This window comes from Paramormyrops kingsleyae, chromosome 3, assembly GCF_048594095.1.
Source record: "Paramormyrops kingsleyae isolate MSU_618 chromosome 3, PKINGS_0.4, whole genome shotgun sequence".
In the NCBI taxonomy this organism is placed as follows: Eukaryota; Metazoa; Chordata; class Actinopteri; order Osteoglossiformes; family Mormyridae; genus Paramormyrops; species Paramormyrops kingsleyae.
In genome coordinates this window covers 190,480-204,907 of record NC_132799.1, presented here as the reverse complement: position 1 = coordinate 204,907, position 14,428 = coordinate 190,480, and the positions used below count along the sequence as shown (strand labels likewise).

General features: G+C 42.8%; 1 protein-coding gene across 1 annotated transcript; it reads right to left on the bottom strand.

Moving 5' to 3' along the window:
- Positions 1–4,086: 4,086 nt before the first annotated feature.
- LOC111852837 (chitin synthase chs-2-like) lies at positions 4,087–14,049 on the bottom strand. The gene is made up of 19 exons (XM_072710409.1): positions 14,006–14,049; positions 13,341–13,476; positions 12,698–12,880; positions 11,531–12,537; positions 11,363–11,455; positions 10,507–10,665; positions 10,184–10,358; positions 9,473–9,574; positions 9,247–9,388; positions 8,679–8,879; positions 8,105–8,389; positions 7,810–7,989; positions 7,102–7,507; positions 6,846–6,868; positions 6,290–6,354; positions 6,066–6,176; positions 5,390–5,607; positions 5,055–5,151; positions 4,087–4,355 (listed from the first exon to the last, which is right to left on the bottom strand). The coding sequence occupies exons 1-19, from the start codon at positions 14,047–14,049 to the stop codon at positions 4,344–4,346; spliced, it is 3,639 nt and encodes a 1,212-aa protein (XP_072566510.1). The 3' UTR covers positions 4,087–4,343.
- Positions 14,050–14,428: the final 379 nt, after the last annotated feature.

Below are 14,428 nucleotides of genomic sequence, written 5' to 3'. Positions count from 1 at the left end.
TTACAAGAATTGAAATAAACAAAATAAAGAAGCTGCCTCGTTATGTTTTTTCATCGTAACTATCTCCCCCGACCCGTTTTTTTGTGCACCATAGCCAGGGCTAACATGCAGGTATGTGCTTAGCAAGTTAATACAAAACCTGCAAAGACATTTTATTATTAGCACAGTTTAAACAACAGAAAATAAGAAACCTTTATTAACTTTCACCTTTGGTTAACTTTCGTTAACCTTGGATCATAAGACTAATTTCAGTCCCACCCCTGCACTGTTTGTGTATCATGTGGAGTTTGAAGGTTCTCCCAATATTATACCAGTTCCCACCCATATAAAGGTAAACATCTCTAAATTGCCCATAGTGTGTGTATGTGTGTGTCCTGTGATGGAATGGCATCCCACCCTGGGTGTTACCCAGCCTCATGCCCTGTGATGGACTGGCATACCATTAAGGGTGTTCCTTGCCTTCTGCCCTGTGATAGATTGGCATTGCATCCACGGTGTCCCCAACCTCGTGCTCTGTGATGGACTGGCATCCTATTCAGGGTGCCCTCTGCATTGTGCCCTGTGATGGACTGGTATCCTGTCCAGTGGGTCCCATGCCCTGTGCTGCCCCATGACTTTGTATTGTACCAATGATTATGGAAGACAGATGGAGTGAACCATGAATAAAATAATGTCACATTATCTATACTGTAGGTAATCAGTCTCATTCCAGCTGTGATCTTGTCTTTATTATGTAAATGTAACACATGAGAATCCCCCACCAACTGAGATTGACTTTGTATTTTTTTCAAACACAGTGGACCTTCACTTTAAGTTGCTGATGGAATTGGGCCCTCGGGGGATAATAGTCGGGGACCCTGATTTACATTATTCTTTGGAGTCATTAGACAATGATGGAAGTTAATTTCAATTTTGGTTACATATGTGGCTTATATTATCAAAAGATGGGCAATAACTGGGAAAACGGGTTGACTTGATATCAAGGAATGCTGACAATTTGATGAGGGCTTCAATTTCACAGCCTGCACTTCTGAACTTGCCTGGTTAGATTGCTATGTTAGCGAAATTATGGCACCACAGGCGATGTATGAGAGAATAGCTAAGTGCTTATTTGTTTGATAATGTTATACTTTAATTAACCACAAACATGAATGTAAGACTCACAATGGGCTGTGACATAGGGATGGGAGGGAGAAAATGAGATGAGTTGGATTACAGACAGGTTTGACAAGAATGGCCAGGAGGATTGAGAGAAAAAAGATGATTGTGCAAGGAAAACATGAAGAAATGGGAAGAGGTGCCCAGGTGTCCTGCCCCTGACATAATCGCACGTCTCCATGTGACGCACCTAGCTTCATTCTTCACAGGTGAGCAGTGTCACTGGGATAGGGCATAGGGCATAGGGCATAAACAAGAAGGCAGTAGATTCTGTGTATTTATAATAATTGATTATTTCAACATAAGAACACAAGAAGTTTACAAACGAGAGGAGGCCATTCGGCACATTGAGCTTGTTTAGGGAGAACTTAACTAATAGCTCAGAGTTGTGAAAATCTTATCTAGCTCTGATTTAGAGGAACCCAGGGTTTTAGCTTGCACTACATTATCAGGAAGACTATTCCATACTCTAACCACACGCTGTGTAAAGACTTGTTTTCTCAGATTCAGTTTAAAATGTTCTCCCGTTAATTTCCACTTATAGCCACGAGTTCTAGCATTTAAACTAATATTGAAGTAGCCATTTGGCTGAATCGCATCCAGACCCGTTAGAATCTTATATACTTGGATCATGTCCCCCCTTAATCTCCTTTGCTCAAGGCTGAACAGATTCAGCTCAGCTAACCTCTCATCATAAGATATTCCTCTAAGACCAGGAATCATTCTTGTAGTCCTATGTTGAACCTTTTCCAAGACAGCAATGTCCTTCTTAAGGTATGGTGACCAAACCTGCACACAATATTCTAGGTGTGGTCTTACCAAGGAATTGTATAAATGTAACATCACCTCCCTTGACTTAAACTCCACACACCTAGAGATGTAACCCAACATTCTATTGGCCTTTTTTATTGCTTCCTCACACTGGCGAGAGTGGGACACGGAAGCATCAACAAACACACCGAGATCTTTCTCGTGATCAACCTTAATTTCAGTGGAACCGATAAAATATCTGATTGTTTGGATTATTGATTGATTGTTTCTGGGATGCCTTCAAAGGTAGCAGGGGCAACCAAGCAGAAAAACTGTTTGACTTCTTGACACATGAGGGTTTGCAGCCCCCTTATTTGCTCGTTATGACACTGAATGACTGGCACTGAATATCAAGGGGAGTACCGGCACCTGGTATTAAATAACAAGGGGAGTACTGGAACCTGGTACTGAATAACAAGAATAGTTCCAGCATCTTTTACTGAATAACAAAGGGAATACCAGCACCTGGTATTGAATAACAAGAGGATGCTGACACCTGGTACTGAATAACAAGGGGAGTACCGGCACCTGGCTCTGAATAACAAGAATAGTTCCAGCATCTTTTACTGAATAACAAAGGGAATACCAGCACCTGGTATTGAATAACAAGAGGATGCTGACACCTGGTACTGAATAACAAGGGGAGTACCGGCACCTGGTACTGAATAACAAGGGGAGTACCAGCACTTGGTACTGAATAACAAGGGGAGTACCAGCACTTGGTACTGAATAACAAATGGAGTACCGCACCTGGTATTGAATAATAAGGGGAGTACCGCACCTGGTATTGAATAATAAGGGGAGTAGCAGCACCTGGTACTCAATAACAAGGAGAGTTCTGGCATCTTGTACTGAATAAGAAAGGGAATACTGGCATGTGGTTCTGAATTACAAAGGGAGTATCGGCACCAGGTACTGAATAATATGGGGAGTACTGCCAATAGTTTAATTAAGCAACAAGATTTGTTTTATAAAGAGAAATTATACATCGTTTACAGTATTGACAGAAAATGCCTTTATTTTGACGCAAGGAACAACCCATGAAAAGGATTTTTTTCTGTCTCTCAGCTGCTTCCATGTTCTTTTTTGCATGTATGTAATTGGAAGAAAGGCCTGCTGCATTCCTCATGTTTTTCTCTATTTACTTGCCCTTCCAAAAAATACCCCATAAATGCATCTATAACGACATCCATTCTGGTCGTTATTATTAGAAGTTATCCACTTTTTTCCCACAGTTTTGGTGCCGAAACCAAGTAAGCCAAGACTTTAGCGAAGGAAAAGGTTTTTTTTCTAGGAAGTGGAAGTGGATTGTAGATGTGGCTGAGCGGTGCAAATGGATGAAACAAAAGCGGGGGACTATTCGCACCTCGACAACCAAACTGCTTACTCGCATGGACTGGGTAATGTGTTAGGAACGAAAGGAAAGTAATGTGAAAAAATGATGTGGCAGGCTAGGCCATTTTGCCAAAATTTCATTGCAGCAACTCAAACTCATACTGTACGTTTGTACGGCCCCCATTTGTTTGTATGCATGCCTGACAATATCAAGGCATCCTCCTAATGAGACGACGGATGGCGTCCTGGGGGGGATCTCCTCCCAGATCTGGACCAGGGCATCTCTGTGCTCCTGGACAGTCTGAGGTGCAACCTGGCAGCGTCGGATGGACCGAAACATAATGTCCCAGAAGTGTTCTATTGGATTTAGGTCAGGCGAGCATGGGGGCCAGTCAATGGTATCAATTCCTTCATCCTCCTGGAACTGCCTGTATACTCTCTGTATAAGTTTTCATGCCTTTATCTCCAGTTGCTTGGATTATTGTAACTCTGTCCTGCATGACCTTCCAAAAAAACACGACAGCCCCAGCTCATCTAAAATGCTGCCGCTACATTGTTAACTGGGACAACAAAGAGCAAATACATCACATTTTTAAAAATTTCCATTTAATGGTTGCTTTTATTTGATCTAATTTTACACAGTGAATGACCTCTGTGTTTGGAGATGTGCTGCATAAATAAACTTGCCTAGGGAGGTGGTTGAATGGACACTTAAACGTCTATAAACACAGAGCTTGCTCATGCATTTATTTTTATTTGAAAGAAAAACACAAAAGACAGGTATACTAGATCATCACCATTCCCATTTACATCAGTCAAATTTACCAGGTTCATAAGGGAAGCTGAGAAAATTGTAAAATGTTCAGAAACTTATAAAACAGCCTGACTAGTTGTAAGGAAATATAGAAACATGGGATCCACAACCCAAGAAAAGCAGCTATTTAAAAACATTTTAAAACAACAATCTTAATTATCATTCGAAGCAGGCTTTCCAGTGATGGGTTGGACTTCACCAGAACCTTGTCCAGAGTGACGAGGGGCTACAGGAAGTTCTGCAAAGGAGAATGGGAAGTTTACTGTACAGCATGTTTCATGGAACAGCAAACATCCATGTGAAGTCAAAATTAATGTATCCAAGTTACAGCTCATTGACCGTGAGAGCCTTCCAAGGATATGCAGTTGGGAGATGGGTGGCTTGTTTGGTTTATTTCTTTCATACTTTTTCTTTAAATACAGTGGCCAGGCTAAGAATGTGCTCCTGCAGCTACTGCCTATATACAGAATCACTCAGAGAGGGTTAGGAGGTTCAGTCACTGAACAGCTAAGACAACAAATCTGGGTGAATTTGGACGAAATGTGATTGTTGATGCCAGATGTGGAGTTCTGTGAAGGTGGTTCTGTGAACATGTCAGAAACAGCCACCCTCCTGGGATTTTCACACACTACAGTGCTTAGAGTTTACAGAGGAAGGTGTGATAGACTAAAAAGATGCAGTCAGGGGCATATTGGTGTCTGAAACCATCTTGTTACTGAGAGAGGTCAGAGGAGAATGACCAGACTCATTACAGCCAACAGGAACAGTGTAAGAATAACAGCTCATTATGACAGTGCCGTGCAGAAAGGCATCTTTGATGCACAACTTGACAACCCTTTGAAGTGGCTTCTGAAGGAGGTATTGAGATGGGTTACCTAATCATGGGCCCAGATGAAGCACAGACCCTGACCAGTGAAAATGTGCTGGAGTCCTGTACCTTCTCAAAGCTGGCATCCTGCATGCTCTTCTTGAAGGCTCTCCTCTCTTTGGATGCTGTTTCATTGTAAGCCACGTAATGGATCAGTGTGCCAACTCTGAGGGAGAAACTCACCGTCACGAGAGCAGAGAGCGCAAATACAGCAACACTATTATTTATTAACACTTTGCATGACATCCCTGACCACACTTACATTTGTATAGAAATATAGTTCTTTATAATTCCATACTGCTATGCTATACTGCAGCAAGTTACACTACACTACACTATACTATTCTATACTGTATAATACTAAAATACACTACACTACACTGAACTAGTTCTGGTTGAATTACCTGTGCCAGAGCATCGCCAAGAACTGTATCACAATCAATGAGGCGAAGCTGAGGAGAAACATAAATCCAATTGGGTCGATGTAGATATACTGGTCAGGGACAAGGAACCCAGTGGAGTTGATTTTTGGGAGCTTTATGCTGACGACCGAGCCGATTTCCTGCAGGAAGAAGGTGGCAGCCAACCAGAGAGCGTTGCAGATGAAGTAAACAAAGGTCGCCTGTGAAGGAAGGAAGGAAAGAGATCCACTCATCTCCTTAATGGGGAGCCAGTGAGTAACTCGTGTTCCAGAAAGATCAATCACACCAAATAAGGACGCAGGAACCAGTGGGGATAGGGGAACATCCATCCATCCATCCATTTTCCAACCCGCTTATCCTACTGGGTCGCGGGGGGTCCGGAGCCTATCCCGGAAGCTAGGGGAACATGTACCCCCCAATATTTAATTTGGCTTCATTGCCCCCCCCCAATAAACAGATCTTTATATATAATTTTTAAGTTGTGTCTCCCCCAATATCAAACTCTCCTATGCCTTTCCTTCTGAGTACGATATTTAAATCCAGAAGGTCCTTTCTTAATGTTGCAATTGTCTTTGGTCATTTTGATTAAACAAATTTTTAAATTTTACCAAGAAAATTTCAGCACAACATAAAGAAGCAGAAGCTTCTGGAGCAAGACCTTATTCCGCAGATCCTTCAGGTCTGTGCTGATTTTCTTCTGCTTCGCTTTATCCTCATCAAGAGGCTTCAGGTATCGCTCCTGGAGGTCTCTCCAAAACTCTGCTTCTTCCTGTATATGACGTAAAAAGGCAAACATACTTAAAGGAGTGTTTATTCCCATTTCTTAAGCAGGTTTACTCTCTGAAGAGCCAATAACGAGGCCAGGGTAGTGCTTCAAAACACCTCGTCAAGTGTGTCCTCTTTCAGGCTAATGTCATATGACTTCTCTTTCAGTTGTGAAATCCAACCTGCAAACAACATTTAAAGTGTTACCTTTACTGACATGCACACTCAGTGGCCACTTCATTAGGTACACCGTATGAGTGTCGCTTACATCAACAGCTCGCTCCTATATGCAGTAAGTTTACAATGCCGAGGGTTTACAGAGGTTGGGCTGATGAACTAAAAAGACTGAGTCAGGGGCATTTCTGAGGGATTAAATATCACGTTCTCAAACGCAGTGGCCAGGCATGGAGGAAAACACCAGCATCTGGAAGAATTTAGCCTGTTCTGTGGGGGAAAAGGGGCTCCAACCCGGGTCAAAGCAGGTAAACTGCAGGAAGTGGCCACTGAAAGTATATAGAAAGGCACCTGCTACTGTGGCTTCAATGCTGTATTTTTGTGGACTTTTTATGTGTCTGGGAGCAAAGATGACAGATTGATAAACCATTACTCCATATGGTGTGTCCTGTGGTATATAGACAGCGTGTGATAAAATAGGCTGTATAGTGTTACTTACACATTTCCAAGGACTCTTTCTCCCTAGAAGGGATAAATGAAGGAAAAAGAGGGTGAGTGAGTCACACTCCAGCTTCTCCAGGACCTCTCAGCATGTCCTGTACTATGTCCCAACCCCAAACGCTTTGCCAGCACAACTGATGTATACAAAGACGGCAGTCAGGCATCAATCTGAATGTGTCTTAAATATGAATTCAAGGACCACCCCCAAAATGACAAGAGACATGAAGAACCAGGAGTGCTCTGACCATCTATACCTGTTGTCAAAAGACCGCTGATCCTTATCATCCAACTGGGTCATCATCGGGGTCGGAACATCTCCAGGAGTTACGACCACCTTCACATCCTCGTCCACCTGGAAGCGGATATTCCAGCAGCAGCACCTGCAGCTCCTCTTGTACTTCACCACTGGGGTGCTGGCGGACATAGGCTTGGTGGCACTGGCTGTCTCCCGTGTGCCCCAGGACACATTGTTCAAGTTGACCATGGAGTAGATGGCGAGCAGGACATAGCCACTTGGGATGCAGATGAAGTAGAGGAGCCCGTAAATGATCAAGGGGAACTCCTGGGGGTGCAGCACTGCGGTGGTGAAGTAAATGACCGTGATCCCAATGAGGAAGAGGCCACTGGGGGTCATGAAGGTCGAGTTTATGACCAGATTCCCTAGATGGGTCCAAAAAGATGTCAGCAGGTGGCCAAAATCTCCTCATGCTACTGTTATGAAAGTAGAGGCTATATCCAGGAATCCCCCCTGCAATCAATAAAGTTTGTCGAATCTAATCTATATTAAGGAAGAAATCAATCACCGCTCTTTCTGGATATTGTAAATTACAGATAAAATGAATCACACCTCTGATTTGCAAAAGGTTAATCTACTTTAAATATCAATACCATAGTTGTCTCTCTCTTTATAAAGATCATACACGCCCCTGTGCTGATCCCTGAAACTGCAGGCCTTCGATTACCTATGATGGACAAAATGGCCGCCATCATGAGGAGCGCATATCCGATGCTCATAAGGGCTGCGATGGTGATCTGGGTGTCAGCTTTCAGCTTGTAGCACAGGATCAGGTAAATGGTTGGTGGCAAAATCGCCAGCAAGAGGCCAACGTTCGCATTAATTTTGAAGACAAATGTGAAACAACCTGCAAAAGTCAGATATGTGAATGAAAGCATAATAATGGACATGCAAACCTGTTAACATCTACCATGCAGTAAAGCAACTTTGATTTCTTCCCTTGAAGTGTGGAAAACTCTCACCTGCCATCATCAGGCAGACGGTAGCTGGGCCAAGAATAGAAGCTGCCGTGTTGATGATCTGATAGAGGATGTACGGTTTGGATATCGATTTGTTTTTCTGCACTGTTACAGACGCTGTGTTCAAGAGGTCTAGCGTATTAGCCAGGGTGGAGGGCCCCCAGCGCCGCCTTTGGTTGTAGAACTCCTTAAACTCCTGTGGAGCATTAGTGTAGGCATCTGAGGCGGCATTGTACTCCACCCTCCAGCCCTGCTGGAGCAGCAGTGTGCACAGCCAGCGGTCCTCACCTGTACAGGTGGGTAGATACAGGTTACCAGGGGCTCGCTGGTTTTCATGTTCAAAGCTGATCGAGAATAAAGATACTTTATTCATCCCTGTGGGAAAATGATCTTTTCCCCTGTCCCACCTTGCTCTCCATAAGATACAGAATGCTAACCCAAACAGAACGCTAAGCCACACAGAATACGAACCCATATAGAATGCTAATCTTCACAGTATGCTAACCCACATAGAGTGCTAACCCTGCACTTTTATATTTACAATTAGAGCAACCTGGCAGCATGCCATGGACCGTACCCTGGTCGTACTGCACGTAGTGGATGGCGTCTGTGGGCTTGGTGGTGTACATCTTCATGACGTTGTCGTCCATGAGCGCCTCGGCACGGAACAGGCTGAAGCAGCCGGGACTGCACAGCACGCAGCCAAACACGTGCTCTGCTGACTTCTGCAGCCAGTGGCCCACCGCGTATTCGAACTTCTGGTACCAGACCATGGGGCCTGTGTGATGCAGACATAGCCCGTCACCATGCTTGGTATGATGAACACTTACGCCTGAAGCTCCCTCCCTGGCACAGGTATGTGTTAACCTGCTCGGGAGTCTTCAGCCATCAATAAACCTTGCTGACATCACAGCCCTGCAAGCCCACCGCATGCATGGTTTCTTCAGCAGAAAGATGCATTTTTAGTTGCCTGATAGTTCAGGATTGTTTTCTAATAATGGGGAACACCCTCAGCACCAGCTCAGTGGACATCACAGTGCATATAAAGACATACTGCCCATTGGGAAGCAATAATATTCAGTTGGGACAGGGCATGCAGATAGACTTAGGTTCAGGGCCAGGACTTGAATTCTAGTGTACCCTACCTACACCTGTTGGATGGATCCTTCCACAGACCGCACCAACTTCAGGATACAATCTCATCCGGTCGACCAACAGCATGACTGCTGATGGCTGGAAGTCAGTATCGCCATCTAGTGCCAAAATGCATGTGTTCTGCTTTTCTTTCTGGGAATATGACAGAGGTACATAATATTATTCCATTTGTAACTGTGAAGGAAATGACTGCAGACATTCTTTCATGTTTCTTACCGCCCAGTTCTTCTCCAGGGTGCTCTTGTTTTCTCCATTCTGATGCCTTTGGCAATACTTCCTGTTGAGTTTCCAGCCAAGCAAATAGTACAGATACATGACCTGGAAAAAAGGCCCACCTTCAGCAATGCCCTGAGACGGACTGTGACTGGCTTTAGTGGACAGACCTCATTACCTGTTATAAGCAGCGCTCCCACAGGCCAAAGAGCACTTGTTAGCTTAACGTCACTCAAGGTTTTGTCTAATTTACATTTAGTTTGATGTTTTGAGATGGAACATTATATTTTTTATATTACTTTACTTATTTCCTAGGTTTTGAGTTATGTTACATACCATATTTTAGCACCAGTGGGGTGGCTGTTATACAAGCACTGATTGGGCGCTACCTAACAGCCTATTTGTTAATTGCGTCGGTTTGTCTAAATAAACAGCTGTTCACACTGGTGGAAGGCCTAGTGCCAAAACGTCTGTGTTACACCCATGGTGGGTCACTAATATTGAAGAACATAAGCCACCCAGGTTCACACCATAATACTCTTTATGCTTGTCTCATCTTGGAAACACCTCTGAATGAACTTGACAGAAGACTTACAGAAAGCAGAAGCACTGCATCCCGTTGGTCCCACAGAACTATCTGTCATCACGAAGAATGTCCCATCAAGGATGCTGCGGGCCATCCACGACAAGGCTGCACTTCTTCTGTAGGCTTACCTGAGACCACCGTTTCCGGTGACGGATGAGCTGCTTGTCCTTCAGGTGAGCGGTTAAAATGTTGCCATGTGGAAGTGTGTAGCGGAGACGGCCTCCGTAGGGCGTTGGTATGACCTTCTGTTCTGGAAGCTGAGCCATTTCCTTGAAGATGGATTGATTGTCATCACTGAATATCCTGGTGCATATAAATATATGAGAAGTGAACATCCTGTGACTTCTTTCACACAGGCAGGGCTAAACTGGCAAGTGTCATCTACAGCTCCTGATGATTCGGGTATCTGATGGTGCGTCTGCCGCCTTCAGGGCGAAAAGCGAGCGCTTACACGTAGACCTCGTTGATGACCTCCGCCAGGGTCTCCACGTATTCGTTCACATGGCGCTCCCCACTGCCTTCCATGGTGTAAAAGGAGTCATCGAAGAAAATGTGGAAGTCGAAACTGACGTCGTTAAAATGGTTTCTCCTTGGCCGAAATTTATCCATCCTTCAAAAGAACATGGCACGTTCATTCTACCAACTGCATCTTAAAAGAATATTTAAGATTATCAATAACAGCATGAAAGCTTTGGTTTCCTATGATAAAAATCTAATTTATTTATATAAATTTACAATGCCCACAGAAAGCCTTGGACGCTTGCTTAATTCTGTAAAATTGTTGCAGATTTTTTGGTTTCATAACAAAATTCCATCAACAAGCAATGTTTATCTGCACAAATCTTCCGCACAGACATTTTCTTTTTATCAGGTGTTATAATTTTTTTTGGTGACTTATTAAGTTCTGTTCTTGCAATTTTGCTGTTAATTGTGGTCAATGGCTCCCAAAGGGATATTAAACAGAAATGCTTTGTGTTTTGTGTTATTGCAAAGGTGTTACTAATTAAAAAGCATCCATTGAGATGGCTTGTCAATGAACTTTTAAATTCAGAACAGCTTGTTTAGAACTATAATTTGGGTTTCAATTTGTTACTACTTGAAATGAATATTTTACTTAAAACTACTGGTTGTTTCTAATGTGATATATATTTTTGTAAACAAAGAATGTAATCCAATATATTTGCAGAATTTTTACTTAATTAAACAAGCGTCCCAAGACTTTCTGTGAGCACTCTATTTGTAAAATCAAGCAGGAGAAAGCATGCTCACACCGGTCATTTACACAACAGGTCTACAGGTTTGCTTACCTGAACATGGAGATGATAATCTTCATCATTTCGTCATAGGTCTCATGCCACATCGTTGCACACAAGTTGATCATCACTGTTTCCTTTCTGTCACTGCAGGAGAACAGATTGATTGGCTGCTGGTCCAATTGACAGTAGAAAAGACTAAAGCTACTTGATGAAAGTTACCTGGAAGCCTTTTTGGAAAAATGGATCTTAAAACGTGTGTTGAGCAGCATTCCCTGGTCGATGAAGGCTGCCTCGTACCCTTGCCGCACAAACAGGTCCCGGGATCTTTCAATCCGGTAGACCTTGATGAAATAAGTGTAAATAGTGCACAGTACAAGTCCAATCCACCAGCAGAAGAGGGAGCCCCCTACTATGACCAAACTCATTCTGTTCTGTGTCTGAGAGAGATCGCGGGCACAGATTGTCCAATCCACATCCTCAAGCAGCTGGAAAAATGTGACGTTTTGACTGTTTGCCAGCTGGTAACAGTAGCTGTTACTTGAGTTTGCACCGCAGTGAACTACAAAGATTATTGGGAACGTAATCAGGACAATGGGTGAAATGAACCACATGGGTACAACAAAGCTGCGCCGAACCTCATGCATTTTACAGGCTGCTACCGCAAGACCGTGGCAGAGGGCTGTGGAAATAACCTGGATGGCAAACAAGCTCAGTATGATGGGCTTGCTTTGCTCCAAAGGAGACAGGACACTTGACCAATCCTGTGCCGACAGCTTCACATAAGCTCCAAGGACAGCAGCTGTGATGGCAATTCGAACAACACTGGAAATGATGCAGATCATATTCCGGGATCTCCTGATGTCCTCTGCGATCCTTTCCAAGACACCAATCTTAAACAGCATGCTGTAGTTCTCCCACCAGTTCAAGGAAATGCACAAAGTTCCAACTATAGCCAGTCCGATCGAGAGTCCCATTTGGTTAGTTTGTAACTGGTATCCAATGATAAACAGCACATAGCCACATATCATAAAGACGACAGCCAGGAGAGATGTTACAGTGAATCTCGTCCTCTCCTTGGTGATGATGTTGCCAACCATTTGAAGCACTGCGGACAAGATGCCCACGGTGTTCAGTATGGCCACGTTGGTGAGGACATCAAAGTCAGGCATGGCAATTAAGATGAGTAATGCTGTTCCGAAGGCCACCAAGAACTCTGTGAAGATCACCTGGAAAATGCACCCAATCAAAAAGAGCATCATCTGTGAGTTTCTTCTGCAGATGTCTCCAAAAACATTTAGGCCTAATTATCCTGAAATCCCAAACCTACCAAAATAATCTGTAAGCATGCAAAAATATCCTAGCTATTTAATTTGAGTTTATACTCACCCACAAAAGGGTTAGCCTCTTGGGTGTCTTTGAGTCTTTAAATGTGATTTTCCACAGTGCTTTAATGAGGGTAAAAACACTTGGAGCAATGAGCGAACAGCCAAGAAAGAGCAGGGCATAGGGCTTGCTGGGGACGGCTCTTGAGTTTCTGTTCGAGGCTGTTATTAGCAGCAGAAGGGATGACTGTAAATACAGGACAAGAAGCATATTAGCAGTCACAGTGAAATATGATTTTTACATTTCCCTTAACCTCCACCATGCAGTGCCTACTAATAAATTGCAGATTTTATTTGTATTTTGACAGGATACAAAATTTACATAACTGGACCAGAAACACTCTGTACTGTCAGAAAAAAATGACTGGTTTGTACCTTTTAGGGTAGGTAGAATTACTTATCACTGGGGCTATACCCTCAAGGGTCTGCCAATTGTACCCTGGCTGTAGGTTAAATGTACTTTTTAAGCTACAGAAATAGACTCTGAGGAACATTTTTGTATCGCTGGGAGTACATTAATGTTATTTGTACCTTGGAGTACAATGCTGTACCAAGGCTGTACCCTATTTTCTGACAGTTTGGTTAAAACGTCAGTGTCTAACAGGCAATTTATATAACTAGTTACAAAAACTATACCTATGTTATACCTTGCTTAGAAATCCCAGCGCAAAAACCATGAAGCTGTTGATGGTGCAGATGACGATGCGGATGAAGCTGAGAAGTTTCCTGGGTTTCTGCTCATCCTGAACGGTGGGAACGACCCGACAGCTATCCCAAGCCTGCCTGTCGGTCACACACTCATGCTGACTCATAGATCTCACTTTTGATCATAAATCTCAAATGACATATTTTCACCAAAATATTACCTGTCAGGTGAACTAGTTAGGCAGTGGTGCATAAATGCTCTGAATGTTTGCAATGAGCGTGTCTCTTTGTGTAATACGTCTTTTTTTATACTTTAAAAATAAATCTGTTAGCCAAGAATCATAGGTATTGACCAGCAAATTACAGATATTTTAATGAGACCACAAGAGAAACTGGTGTGCAAAATGCAGTCAAAATGCAGCAGAGGCTAAAGTAAAGAATACATATAAATATATATATATATTTTTGATATTTTTATTTTATATAATAGGACAGATTGAAGTAGGCTATGGTGATCATTTAGAAAATATAATACATTGTTGTATTTGTGAACTTTTAAGCCTGAAAGATAATGCTTATATTTTTATCTTCTTATTTCTTCATATTTATATTTATGTAAAATCCGTATTTTTAAACAGCATTGTTTTCTTTAGTTGATGCTCATTACCTGTGCTCGCGCCTTCTGTCCTTCTCACTCTTGCCGTCCCTCATGGCTTCAGCTTGTCTGAGCTGCTGGAATTAGACTGATGCTTGTTATATACAGGCGTGGCCGCACCATTGGGAAACACCTTCAATATAACGTAGCACAACTTTTATCCCACGCAAATACTATTTGTATTACTATATCTGTTAATTCTGTAACCATTTATGAAGTACTGACGGAACTGCTGAAGTAAAAAAAGCAGGGCCGGTCGTTGGTATTCTTACAATTCTAGGCCAGACTTTGTTGAGTGTCCCTCCCCCAGAGCAGCAGAAAACAAATTTTGTCAGTTCATTTATATTTAAATATCTCAATAGCATAAGGTATCTGGTTGTAAACTAGCTAGCTGGCATCTGTTATAAAAAGAATTACAATAAATAAAAGAAGCTG

Bases quoted from the DNA above. Each gene is read 5' to 3' on its own strand.
- LOC111852837 (XM_072710409.1), bottom strand. From the start codon at position 14,049: ATGAGGGACGGCAAGAGTGAGAAGGACAGAAGGCGCGAGCACAG. The intron at 10,666-11,362 runs GTAAGCAAACCT...GTTCTTTTGAAG, and splicing joins ATTATCATCTCCATGTTCAG to GATGGATAAATTTCGGCCAA. The intron at 7,508-7,809 runs GTAATCGAAGGC...GGACCCATCTAG, and splicing joins GGCCATTTTGTCCATCATAG to GGAATCTGGTCATAAACTCG.